Source organism: Arvicanthis niloticus, chromosome 8, assembly GCF_011762505.2.
Source record: "Arvicanthis niloticus isolate mArvNil1 chromosome 8, mArvNil1.pat.X, whole genome shotgun sequence".
Classification (NCBI taxonomy): domain Eukaryota; kingdom Metazoa; phylum Chordata; class Mammalia; order Rodentia; family Muridae; genus Arvicanthis; species Arvicanthis niloticus.
Genome location: NC_047665.1, coordinates 69898065 through 69910690, shown reverse-complemented (window position 1 = coordinate 69910690; position 12626 = coordinate 69898065). Strand labels below are relative to the sequence as shown.

At 41.5% G+C, this 12626-nt stretch overlaps 1 protein-coding gene across 8 annotated transcripts in view; it reads right to left on the bottom strand.

Moving 5' to 3' along the window:
- Armc3 (armadillo repeat containing 3) overlaps window positions 1-12626 on the bottom strand; it is a 118963-nt gene that overhangs the window by 59291 nt on the left and 47046 nt on the right. For all 8 annotated transcript variants that reach the window (XM_076939570.1, XM_076939569.1, XM_034510350.2 and 5 more), the window contains exons 4-7: window positions 11790-11915; window positions 6861-6929; window positions 6237-6412; window positions 2226-2420 (exon numbers count right to left, since the gene is read on the bottom strand). In XM_076939570.1, the coding sequence (XP_076795685.1) occupies window positions 2226-2420; window positions 6237-6412; window positions 6861-6929; window positions 11790-11915 (566 nt within the window). The remainder of the gene's footprint in view (window positions 1-2225; window positions 2421-6236; window positions 6413-6860; window positions 6930-11789; window positions 11916-12626) is intronic.

Here is a 12626-nt window from a genome sequence, read left to right as displayed (position 1 = left end):
ATCATGATATACCCCACAGGCTTGGTATAGCTCTCCATGTAATTCTTCCTTCATGCTGTTTTACACTTCTTCCAAGAATAGATTTTACACAAGTTTTGATAATTTAATTCTTTGCAGTTCGTGAGTTAAGAATATACTGTAGGAGTCTAGGGAACTCACTCAGTCTGTGAAATACTTTCCAGGCAAGCCTGTGGGTCTGAGCACACATGTGCATGTGACCTCAGCACTGGGGATGCTGAGACAGGAGGATGCCTGGGGCTTGCTGGTCTGCCAGTCTAGATGAATTTGTCAGCTCCAGGTTCAGTGAGACATACTAGCTCAGGAAATAAAGGGGAAAGCAATTGAGGAAGACACCTGATGTTGACCACTGGCCTCCACATACATGTGCCCACTGACACCGTGTGCACACATACACATAGAGACACACAAAACAGTAACTATACATGCATACACACAGAAAATATTATAACTTGATTTATGTTTAAATTGCTTTTTGAATGTTCATTGCTAATATAAAGAAACAATTTTTAATGAATTGACTTATTCTGCAAAATTGAGAAATCTACTTAACAGTTCAAGTAGATTTTCTTGTTCTATTTGACTATCTGTCTTTCAGGTCTGCTTTCAAGTCTGTTGGGTTTTTGTAGCTTCCTTTTGTATTGGCCTCATTACCTTGGTGAGGAGTTTCAGTGCATAGAAAACATAATGAACAACCCTTTGAGCCTTGTGCCCCAACCTAGATGAGGATGGGAGAGAAACTTTTATATTTCATTCTATGTATTTTAGTATAATTTAAACTTTTCCAAATAAAATATCCATATTAGTTCTGAAAAATACTTGATATTTTTCACTTTCTGTGTATATTGTCACTTTCTGTGACTATAGACAGGTATTTAACCTGTCAGCCTCATTTTTTTCACATCTGTTAAATGAGAAAATGATGCAATAATTACATATGATATATATGATATATACAATGATATAAATATATAAGAGATAATTATATGATGTATATGAATAATAAAAATATAAATAGACATATCTAATATATAGATATGTATTATATAGCTATCATGTATAATGATGTAATTATTGTTATTTTATAGTTTTTCATACTTTGAAAGAAATGAGAAGGTAATAAAATTACATACATAAAATACCTGTATTTACCACACAGAGTAGATCTTGCTATGCTTTTGTTTTTTTTAATTTCATGAAGACAGGAGATAGAACTGTGACACAATCAGACAAAGCTACATTTATTCTGTGGTTAATCCCTTTATACCTATAGTTCATAGGACAGAGTAACCACTCTGATTTACATCTTCCACTTGAAATAATAGGGAAAATTAATAGGACAAAATAATAGTACCGTTAGAGTCCTATACAGTTCTAACGGTGTATATAGCCTATAGCACAGTCATAGTTCTATACCATAAATGTAAAACCTCAACACAGAGCTGGTGCACAAGTAACAGGGTGTCATGGAATCAGACACAGATGAATATGGCAGGGAAACAGGCTTGTGCCAGGATAGCTTTTGAAATTATGCTTTATTTTCTCGGTTTTGTATCAAGCTCTGAGGTCTGTAATTTTTTTTAGGAGAAAATCTAATGATTGGTTAATCTGAAGCTTAATGTTAAGCTAATAGTCAAGGAGCCTTTAACCTCCTAGACTGTCTCACTTCCTGTACTTTCTAAAAGGAGCCAAGTAGAGTTGGTTTAATATAATGTATTGGAGTAGAGGCAGTGGATCTGCAATCCACACATCTGCATTTGGCTCTGGAATTAAGCCTGGGGACGCTTTCAGCATGGATCTGAGCCAAGTCTATGCAGCTACATGGTCTGCAGCAACCTGGTAGATCGGTGTTGTAACCGGGAGATGTGAGACACACAGACTCTTCAAGTGGGAGATACATTCCTTGCAAACTCCACGGGAACTGTCCAGCTTCGCCTCCAATGATCACTCTGCTTGCCTCACCCCACAGAAAATCATGACAGGCAGAGAGCTCAAAAGACTGATTCTAGGTGTTTCAGAAGAAAAAAAATCTTAGACCTTCAAAGCCAGAAGGCTTCTTTCCTATTAGCTCCAGATGCTCTCTGCAACTAGCCTACTTTAAGCAGCCTAATAGACTTTACACAGCAATTAATGGATTGCTCCTGTAAACTCTGCTTACTAGAACGAAAAGCATCCAGCTTGAGAACATCTGGGAACGCCGTGAGTACCTTGGTTTCCAGGATCTTGGTGAGGTGGTCCAGCCCTTGATTCTCCTTCAGCGTCACCCTAGCCTCCTTGTCACACGTGATGACACCCAAGGTTTTGAGAGCCAGCAGCTGGATAATGGGGTACTCTGACTTCAACAGCTCTAATATTGGAGGGATCGCATTTAGCTCTTGAAGTGTACTCCGACACTGAAAATCCTGCCGCAAAATACAAATAAGCATATCAGTCATCTCTATAACAAAATGCAATCCCCAGAATGAAGAGCATCTATTGGTATGTTATAGTTTCCCTATCTTTGTTTTCAGATTCCAAAATAGCTCACAGACAAAAGAAAACTGTTAATGGAAAGTAACACCATATTTATTTATACAGACATTGTCAACAGGAACTCAGCATCATCTATGACCTGTGGGGTTCATGTTGCTGCAAACTTCTATAAATGGTCTTACATTAAAATGCATTCATAATACAATTCCTTTCACACTGATATATTGTTTCAAATAGTATTTGATAAATAACGGCATGAATTCTTTATGTTCCTGGGGTTGTTTGTGAAATAGCTGCAGTGTTCATGTGTATGCAAATGTATAGCAGGATTTTTGTCAAATGCATGATCTTGACTTAAGACACACATATCTCAGAGAATCAGTTACACATGAAGAACCAGTTCTGGTAGCAGTCATTAAGCAAAGGATGCTGTATGGGGCAGTGGAGAAAACTCCCAAAACTCTGACTACTACTAAATCATGAATTTTTACAAATTCAAATGTAATTAAAATAGCATTAAGGGTGAAAAAGGAGCTGGGGACATGGCTCAGTCAGTTGGGTGTTTGCCACTTAAGCCTGAGAAGATGGGTCTGGACATCCAGAACCCATGTAAAGAAGCCAGGCTTGCAGCATGATTGTATTCTAGCTCCAGGGAGACAGAGTAGATGGATTCCTGGAACTTAGGGGCCAGCCAGCTAATCTTCATCATTATGTTCTGGTGAGTGAGAGTCCCCAAAAGAGAAGGTAGAGAGTAATTGAAGAAGACTGGGCATTGATCTCTGGCCTCCACATTCACGTGCACAGATGTGCACACACACCCATAAACACGTATAATAACATACACACATACACACACAGGCACACACAGGCACACACACATACTCACACATAGACATACACACAGACATATACACATACATAGACACACACACACACACACGATGGGAAAGCCTCCACATTCACCTTAGCCTTTCTTCCTTGCTCTTTCAACTAAGCTCTAAATATTCGGCTTTCTTCAGGCATAAAATGAGTGGAATAGTTTTCCCCAGGACCTCAGAGTGTGACTATATTTGTAAAGAGAGTCACTGCAGATGTGATTTGGCAAGATGGAGTCATCCTGAAGTACAGTCAGTCCTTTAATGGTGTCCTTCTAAGGTAGGAGAAGTGTCCTCCTGAGGATGGAGATGACAGAGGCAGAGTCTAGAGTGCCGGCTACCAGAAAAAACTGGGCAATGAGGAATGGTTCTGCCCAGTGTTTGGAGGACAAGTCATGATAACATCAAATCATTGAACTTCTAAACCCAGAACTGACTGTTGTTTTGAGGCACTCAGCATGTGGCACTTAGCTTCAGTGGCCCTAATATCTCCTTAGTCCCCAGTGATTCTGATATGAAGAACCATAAAGGGAATGCTCCTTGTTTCCACTTAAAAGGAAAAGTAGAACGCAACCGCAAGGAGTCATGAGATTAAAACCACAAATCCATGGGTAGAAAGTCTTAAGTCCACTGAGTGAGTTGGACAGACAGTGCTAATGGACAACCACGGACAGTACTAAAACCACCTCAGAAACAAGCCTGTGAGCACACTTGTGAGAGATTCCCTGGATTGAGGCTCGCTTCAGGGATAATCTTGATTGCAGTAACTGATGTGAGAGCACACATCTTAATTGTCTGTGGGACCACTCCCTGGGCGGTGGATCCTGTACTATATGCAGTGGAAGATGTTTACCTGAGCACAGGAATTTGTTGCTCTCTGCTTCCTGACTGTGGATGTGTTGTGACCAGAAGCTGCAAGCTCCTGGTGTCCTTAAATCCCGGCCACGGTGGAGTACATACTCTTGAATTATGAGGCAGAAACAACACATTCTCCCTTAAGTTACTTTTGTGAGGATATTTTATCACAAAAACAGAAGAGTAAGCTGGGATGGTGAGGGGAAGAGTAGGGGATCAGGGACAGCAGACAGCAGTTGGACTTCCTCCAGAGGGTCTCTGTGTCAGAAGCATGAGGACCCCATGTTGTCAGGACCAGTTGAGGCTGGGAATGTTTTCTGAGCCTCTTTCCATCTCGCTGCCTAGAAACTGTCTCTCAGTCACCTCCCCTTCCCCTCATGCATGCTGCTTCTTAGGATTTCAGCTTACCAGGCAAATTTGGTTGCTGTTATGAATCCCAAGCAGGGACAGATGATAAGTTGCTCTAAACAAGTGGTTCTTATCCTGTGGGTCGCCAACCTCTGAGGGTCAAAAGACCTTTTTGTATGTATTACATATCAGATATTTACATAACAGTACCAAAATTACAGTTATGAAGGAGCAATGAAAATAATTTTATTATGATTGTGGGTCACAGCATTAGGAAGGTTGAGTGAGAACCACTGCTCTAAACTGACCTGTTGTGAGGGTGAGGACAGGACACAGGGAACGGTGCAGTGGGGAAGGGCATGTCAGCTATTTTCTGCTATATAGGAAAGCATCCTGATGAGAGGGCACCTTGCTGCTGGGAATAATGAATGAGCAGACTCAGGTGCCAGGTTTTCACCAGTGAACGGTCCGAAGCTTTGGCCATTGGCTATCTAATTCTCTGAGCCCATCGGGACTGCCCTAGGGCCTTCTTTTCATGAATGAGAACTTCTAGAAAGAAGCTGTGTCTGCAAAGTCTGATGTTATAGCATCAGTGATATGAGAGGCTGGAACACTGCAGGTCCTCAGCCTGATTACCTTATGTTAGTTCTGGCCCCTTGGACAGTCAATCCCTGCTCACCCGTGTCAGAACTAACAGGCTGATAGACACAAATCCTTTGGAATCTCTTACTCTAGCATATTTTAAGTTCCTACCAACCCACAGCTAAAAACTGTTCCAGATGCCCTCTGAGGCCCATGGGGGAGATTCCCCTATCTTGCTGTAACTACATCTATGGTGGGCCCACAGTGTGTTTTAAATGTGCGTTGGTTTCTGATTTTCTTTACTCTGCTTCCTGTAAAACCTCATGAACCTGCTTCCACCTGGGGACATGGGACTCTCTATTTTCCAGGCCAAGGTTACTCAATTTTGGCTTTAGAATAAGCTTTCTCATTTCATTTGAGGTGAGAGCTGTGTTTTTTGTTTGTTTATTTGTTTGTTTTGTTTTGTTTCTTTCCAGATTTGACATGAATTGTACATTTTTCATTTCAAAACAAACCCAGTGGATTCAGCTGAATCCCACCTTAATTTGCATGCCAGTTTTTTTCTTTTAAAACTGAAATAAGTTTCTTTTCTTGTGGTAGGTAATTACTTATAAAAAGGGGAAATTGAAAGACATCTTCTTGGAGTTTCCACTTCTGAGTGCTGAATACTAGATGTGCTGAGAAAAACCATGTGCAACTGGTGAGTCTTAACAATCTTTTCCTTTGTAAAGGAGAAGATAGTGCCATAGCGGGCTTCTGAAGTTACTTTATGTGTATGTCTGTTTTGTCTACATGTCTGTGTAGCATGTGCCCACAGAGACCAAAAGGGCATCAGATCTCTGATGACCTGGAGCTGCAGATGGTTGTGAACCACCATGTGGCTGCTGGGAACTGGTCCTGGGTCCATTGGAAGAGAAGCCAGTGCTCTTAACCTCTGACCCATCTCTCCATCCCCACTCTTACAACTGGCTTTTACCCAAATATTATTTTTTAACAGTGTTGAGGCTAAATCTCAGAACATTCTGCATTTAGCCTTAAGCACTGAGTTGTAGTAACACCAAAACGCTGTTTAGAAGTTAGCCTTACCTGTACCAAGTTGTAGATGCATTCAATAGAGTTCTTCTTTACATCTGGGTCGGAGCTGCTCAGCAGTCTGATAAGCGGCTCCAGTCCACCATGCTCAAATATCTGGACTTTCCCTGTGTACTCTACAGACATGTTCGCGAGACAAAGACTCGCAAACTCATGGATGACCACTTCTTCTGTACATCACAAATAAAGGAGACAACCTGTTAGCTACTTGCAGAAGCTCTACTTTACAATCAGCTTTGAGGGGTGTGTGTGTAATGATGACCCACACTTGTGATCCTAACCATTTGGCAGGCAAGGGCAGGGGGGTCTACTGTTCCAGTGCTGTGGGATATAGTGCAGTTGTGATGTACTCTCTGGACATAAGCAAATGCCTGGACTCAATTTTAGTGACATACACACTCATGCATACACACACACACACACACACACGGGGCGGGAGTGGAAAACAAAGCTCCACAAATCTTGCTCACATCACACTTCCAGCGAAAACTGAGCTGTGGTTTGTAAGATTATAATGACAAGTCACAGCTGATGGCCCATAAGTTCTTTTCAATGTGTTTAATAAAATGTAAAAAGAAATTAGTTTCATTTGGAAATAAATGTAAGACGTAAAGTTACCTTCCGGGGAGAGCTGAGCAATCACAGAGTTCATAACTTCTAACTCTCTCAATAACTTTTTAACATCACCTACAAAAGAAGAGGCAAAATATGAATGTTTGTTAAAATAATAATGGCAATATAACAAGGAGGTGGCAGGTCTCATGGGCAGGTCAGTTTACACCATTTGGACACCATCTAGCCTCTGCCTCTTCATCAACACTAAACATGGTGACAGCAGAAGTGCCAGTCACTTAGTCTCTCCATTTTTAGATTTTTTCCTAATTTTTATAAGCTTGTGCAGAATGCAAACAATTTTTTAATGTATTTTAACTGATGTATCCTGATTGCTTACATTCCATTTATTGGAGATGTCAAAAGTACTTGGAAATGTATTGGCATTTGAAGTTAACTTCTGTGTGGTCTCTGTTAGGCTAAGACTAGCCTGCTTCTTGCTGACTTAACTCCAGCTTTTTGAGAAAAAAGAAAGATATTTCTGTTTTTCAGTTTTGCAACTTTTCTGTCCAATTCTTTTATCTGCAAGGAAAAATTAGCCCTGCTGGAATTGGAGGAAAGGTCACTGAAGCATAAAGGCTTGGATGAACTCGACCTTATTAATTGCTGAATAGGTTTGGTATTTACTGAATCCCTTCTCCTGTGGAATTCGAAGGTGTGGCTTTTCTTCAATGTGTCAAAACTTCTGATTTCTCTGTTTCTGTTGCAAGTGGCTGAAGGTCCAACAAATGGAAAGTAGCCTTTGTCTGTGGCCAGATGAGTGCAATGTCCTGAGGTAGTGGGCAATGGGAAGCAGAGGAAATCCTGAACGAATGTATGTTATTGATAAGGACCCCAATGCCTCATGGGAATTGACAAAGCCTCCCCTGGGTCAGGTTCAGGAAAACCCTCCTCTCTTCCATGTGTGAATGCTGACAGGGTTTACAGAAAGCATTGACTACAGCTTCCTAGAGTCTGCTTTCCTTCAAAGACCTCCTATGAAACTGGCTCGCCCTGCTCTCTGAGCTGTACATAATAAACCCACAGAGGGTCTGGATTCCTTGGTAGTATTTGCTGCTCTCCATCAGAGTAAGTACAGCCTGCCTGATCTTAGACTCTCTGTACATATGTGTGTGTTAGTTAGGATGTTATTGCTATGAAGAGACACATGGTGCCTTTTTTAAAGGAAAACATTTACTTGGGGCTGGCTTATATCTCAGAGGTTTAGTCCACTATCATCATGTCAGGAAGCATGGTGGTATGCAAACAGACATGGTGCTGGAGAGGTAGCTAAGAGTTCTATATTTGGATCCGAAGGCATCAGGAAGAGACAGTCAGTCACTACTAGGCCTGGCTTGAGCATCTGAGACCTCAAAACCTGCCCCCAGGGACTTACTTCCTCCAATAAGGCCACACCTACTCTAACAAGCCACACCTTCTAAACTGCCACTCCCTATGGGCATATGGGGAGCACTTTTATTCAAACCACCATGTCTGTCTGTCAACTTTTCATCCCTACATGGACTCAGTCAGGTTTCCAGGCCTAAGGTGTAATTGATACAGCAAAAGATGTCATTTATGGTCCAACAGTTGGTTTTTAAAATGCATTCTCTCCACTGATTGACAGGCAACAGCCTTGTCTTGATACTTAGACCCTCTTACACAGTTCTGGGAACCAAATCCCATGCATCCTTTCTTAGTAAGTGCTGTTTTGGTGCCAGTGTGCATACTGGCACAAAGAACAATTTTTGTGACAACTGTACTAAAAATTCCTTATTTTTCTATGCTTTAAAAAAAGCCTATTTATGATTTCTGGAATTTTAGATATCCAAGCATATTCATATATATAACAGCTTTATGCATTTATGCACTTCAGAACTTCTCGAGGTGTCCCTGACCATAAAGTGAACCACATTAGTGCCTGCACGCTCTCCCATTGTTTTCTCTCTGTGTGATTGGCAGTCACACAAAAGCCCATAGCTTCATGTGCCTTGCGGCCTCAGGTTGACATCACACCTTATTTTGTCCAACCAAGCTAATAGTCTTCACCAGAGAGTCTCATGCCAAAAGATGTAGACCAAATGACCAGAGATGAACAAGAGTCACTATGGGTCCATCTCATCTGTCAACCCACTCCTCCTTGCTTGATGGATGCTTCTTGTTCAATGTAGCTCTGTGACCTGGTGACCTAATTGATGGATTTATTATTCTTTGACAGTGGATTGTTCAAAGCGTTTACTTTTTTTTTTCCTTGAGTTTAAATCAGCAAAAAATAATGGGCAAGCTGCTCAAAATGCAGTATTAGTCTGTGTTCCTTCCTTTGCAACTGTGCATTTTCTTCACCATGGCAACTAGATGAAATTCTGACACATGCTGGGGTTGGGTGACCCATGTCTGACTAAGCAGGGTGCCACCTATGATTTCTGGTTAGGTCAGATCTGCCAGTGACTTTCATACCTGCTCTAACTTCATCATATCTGTTTTAACTGCATTAACTTTTTGGACAGGGCCTCATTTTGTAGTCCCAGGTAGGCTAGAATTCATTGTGGTAGCCAGGCCAAGCTCACTGCAATTTCTCTGCCTCTGCCTCCACTGTTCTGACATTACAGGTGAGCACTGCTCTGTTGGACTTGACTACTTTCTCAAGCACCATATGCTGGTTTTACCATCTAATTCATTCTCGACCTTCCACCTGTTTGCAGCACTATCTATCTAGGGTGGCTCTCGTGACCCAAGGTACTGCTTTCTGAGGTTGCCTGACACTGATATGGGGTTTCTGGTGAATGCTCTGGAGCTGACGACAATCACTGCATCTGCTATGTGCTCTCAACGAATTAAATAAACTGGTGGGAGAAAGAAGGGGGCGGCAGTTGTGTTTTGGATGAAAGAGAAGGTCCAGCAAAGTAATTTCAATGTCTATTTGAATCACCTTAGTTTGGCATAGACACACGGTAACTTCCAGAAGAGGAGGGAAGGGGAGGAGGAGGAAGTGGAAAAGGAAGAAGGGAAAGAAAAGGCAGGAAAGGGGAAGAAGGAAAGGGGGGAGGGAGAGAGAAAGAGGTAGAGGAGGAGGTGGAGGAGGAGGTTGTGAAGAGGAGCTCTGTCTCTCACAGGAAGTTTCAGCAGTCAGGATTCTAGTGAAACATCAATTCATCTGCTGTGAACACAGTTGTTCCCTGAGGATGAAAGCGGCAGGAAGGCATGTGTTTCTAAGGAGCATCCATTGTTGCTGTGAGACATGACAATGATGCTGTAACCGAGCAATATGGAGGTGCGATCCTTTACAAACTAGCCTGGAGGCATGACTCCTTAGGGTCCAGGGGCTACTTGCTCATCTCTATCCAAGTTTTCTAGGACATGTGTGGGAAGTGGAGTTATAGCTGTGAAAATGTTGATTCCTCTAAGAAAAGGAAACTTTGTCAAGCAGCTGGGAATGCCATGTGTTAACTACATCATCAGATAACAAAGCAATTAATTCAAACAATGGCCTTTTTCCTATCTAACCCATGGAATCATTACACTATCATAGGTCATCACACCAGATATCTATTCAGGATCTGTCATCCTTAATCATCAGAGCAGAGAGCCAGGTACTCACTGGAACCCTGAGAGCAGCAACCCTCTCCTCACTGGACAAGCAGATGGCCTGTGTCCTCCTAGCATAGATCAAACCCAGCCTATAGGGAGGTCCCAGAGAGCCCCTCACTTAACACACACAAGTGAAAATGTTTCTTTAAAAATATTTATTTTTTTCTAATTCTCTCTCTCTCTCTCTCTCTCTCTCTCTCTCTCTCTCTCTCTCTCTCTCTCTCTCTCTCGTGTGTGTGTGTGTGTGTGTGTGTGTGTGTGTGTGTGTGTGTGTGTGTAGACACAAGAGGAGAACAGAAGTAGATCTTTAATCTAGAGTTGTAGGCAGTTATGAACCACCTAGTGTGGGTGCTGGAAACCAAATTCTGGCCTCTGCAAGAGCAGTATATACTCTTAACTGCTAAGCCATTCCTCCATCCCCTAATTCGTAATAAATTAGGGTCACAAAATCTTCTAGAAGCCCATCACATGCAATTCATACTTCCTGAGCTGAAAATTTTCACCAACAATATGGAGAGTTTCTCAAGAAATAAATACCTTATATGTTAGATGTTAGACGAATAAACAAATAAGAGAAATAAAGAACAAAACAAACAGAAAAAAGTCATTGAAAATCTAAATATCAGTGCATATCATACATTGTCTGGTTAGGGACAGGTGGAGAAAAATCCATGCTGTGCCCTGGAAAGACCATGGTAAGGGACAAAGTTCATTCTCCATTAAGATCATCATTGGAGTTTTGTTTAGTTACAAAGTTGTTGGCTCAATATACTTTTGAAGCTTTTCCCTAAGTTACAAAGTTTGTGATTCAAAAGCTACACTGAAACAACAGAGAAGAGACTTATGCCTGGACAGACACATCCTGTTCACAGTCGCAGACTGCTGCTGTTGGCATGGCTCCTCCCAACTGCTGTTCTAAAAGCCAGAAGATCATTTTAGCCGACACAATAATGCTACACTTCTAAATATATAAAAATATTTGAATCAAATAATAAATCTGACTCAAGAGTAAATACAACTAATTTTTTTTTATATGAGCAATAGTCAGTTTTAAAAAGACAGTTTATCAAACACTACTGTGGGTTTCATTCTCTAGGAAATGACATGTGTGCAGGCACACAACCACCTGTAATTCCAGCTTTAGGAGTTCTAGTGCCTTCTTCTGGCACCCACAGGCACTTGCACTCACATGCAGACACACACACATTCAACAAACACATCTTTAAAAAAAAATATGAACTCATTAGTTACACTGTATTCACCCCCCTTTTGCTAATATTAAAGTTGGCTTAAACAAAACTTAGACAAATCCCTTAAAATAAACTAGAAAGAGGGAGAATTTGTTCATTTTGAAACATTGTTACTCACTGTTAGAAGCCAGAATACCAAAGATCATCATAGCGTTTCTTCTTACAATTTTGTCTTCGTGGGTGAGCAGTTTGGTCAAAGGCTCCACAGCTCCAAGTTCAAGGAGAGTTGCTTTATTCTCCTCACCTGACACCACAGGTAAAACAAAACCACGCATGAATGCCTTCCAGCTCCCAGGAGCTTTGACCTGTGCTACTCCACTCTCTTGTTTGCCCTTTATATCCCTCTTCGCTTTTTCTCAGAAAAAAAAACCTGTGGGCTCCAGCACCCTGTAGATCCACTGCTCTCTCTTCCCTTGATGTTCACAGGCTCATCCTCAGCTCTGAACTCACAACAGGCCAGCTCAGGGTGGTACCCTAATATTGTCACAGCATCCCAGACATTTATGCTTCTCTGACTTTAAAATTTGTGGGTTTTAAAATTTTTTTATTTTATGTGAATATGTGTTTGGGGGCATATATGTGTGTTTGCATGTATGTGGTGTGTGTGTGTGTGTGTGTGTGTGTGTGTGTGTGTGTGTGTGTGTGTGTGTACAGTACCTGCATAAGCCATAAGAGGGCACAACCCCTGAAATTGGAGTTATAGCCAGTGGTAAACCACCAGATGTGAGTGCTGGGAACTGAGCCCAGCTCCTCTATAACTGCAGCAAGTGCTCTTGACTTTGAGCCATCTCTCTAGCCCCTAGATCATGATTTTATCCATTTAAAAAAAAAAAAAAAAAGGTGTCTTAGTTTCTTATAGGTACTTTAACCGACTCCACAAAGTCTGTGCCTGAAAACAGTGAAGTTTTTTATCTTTGGGTCGGAGAGGTAAAAGTCTGAAACAGACCTCCACAGG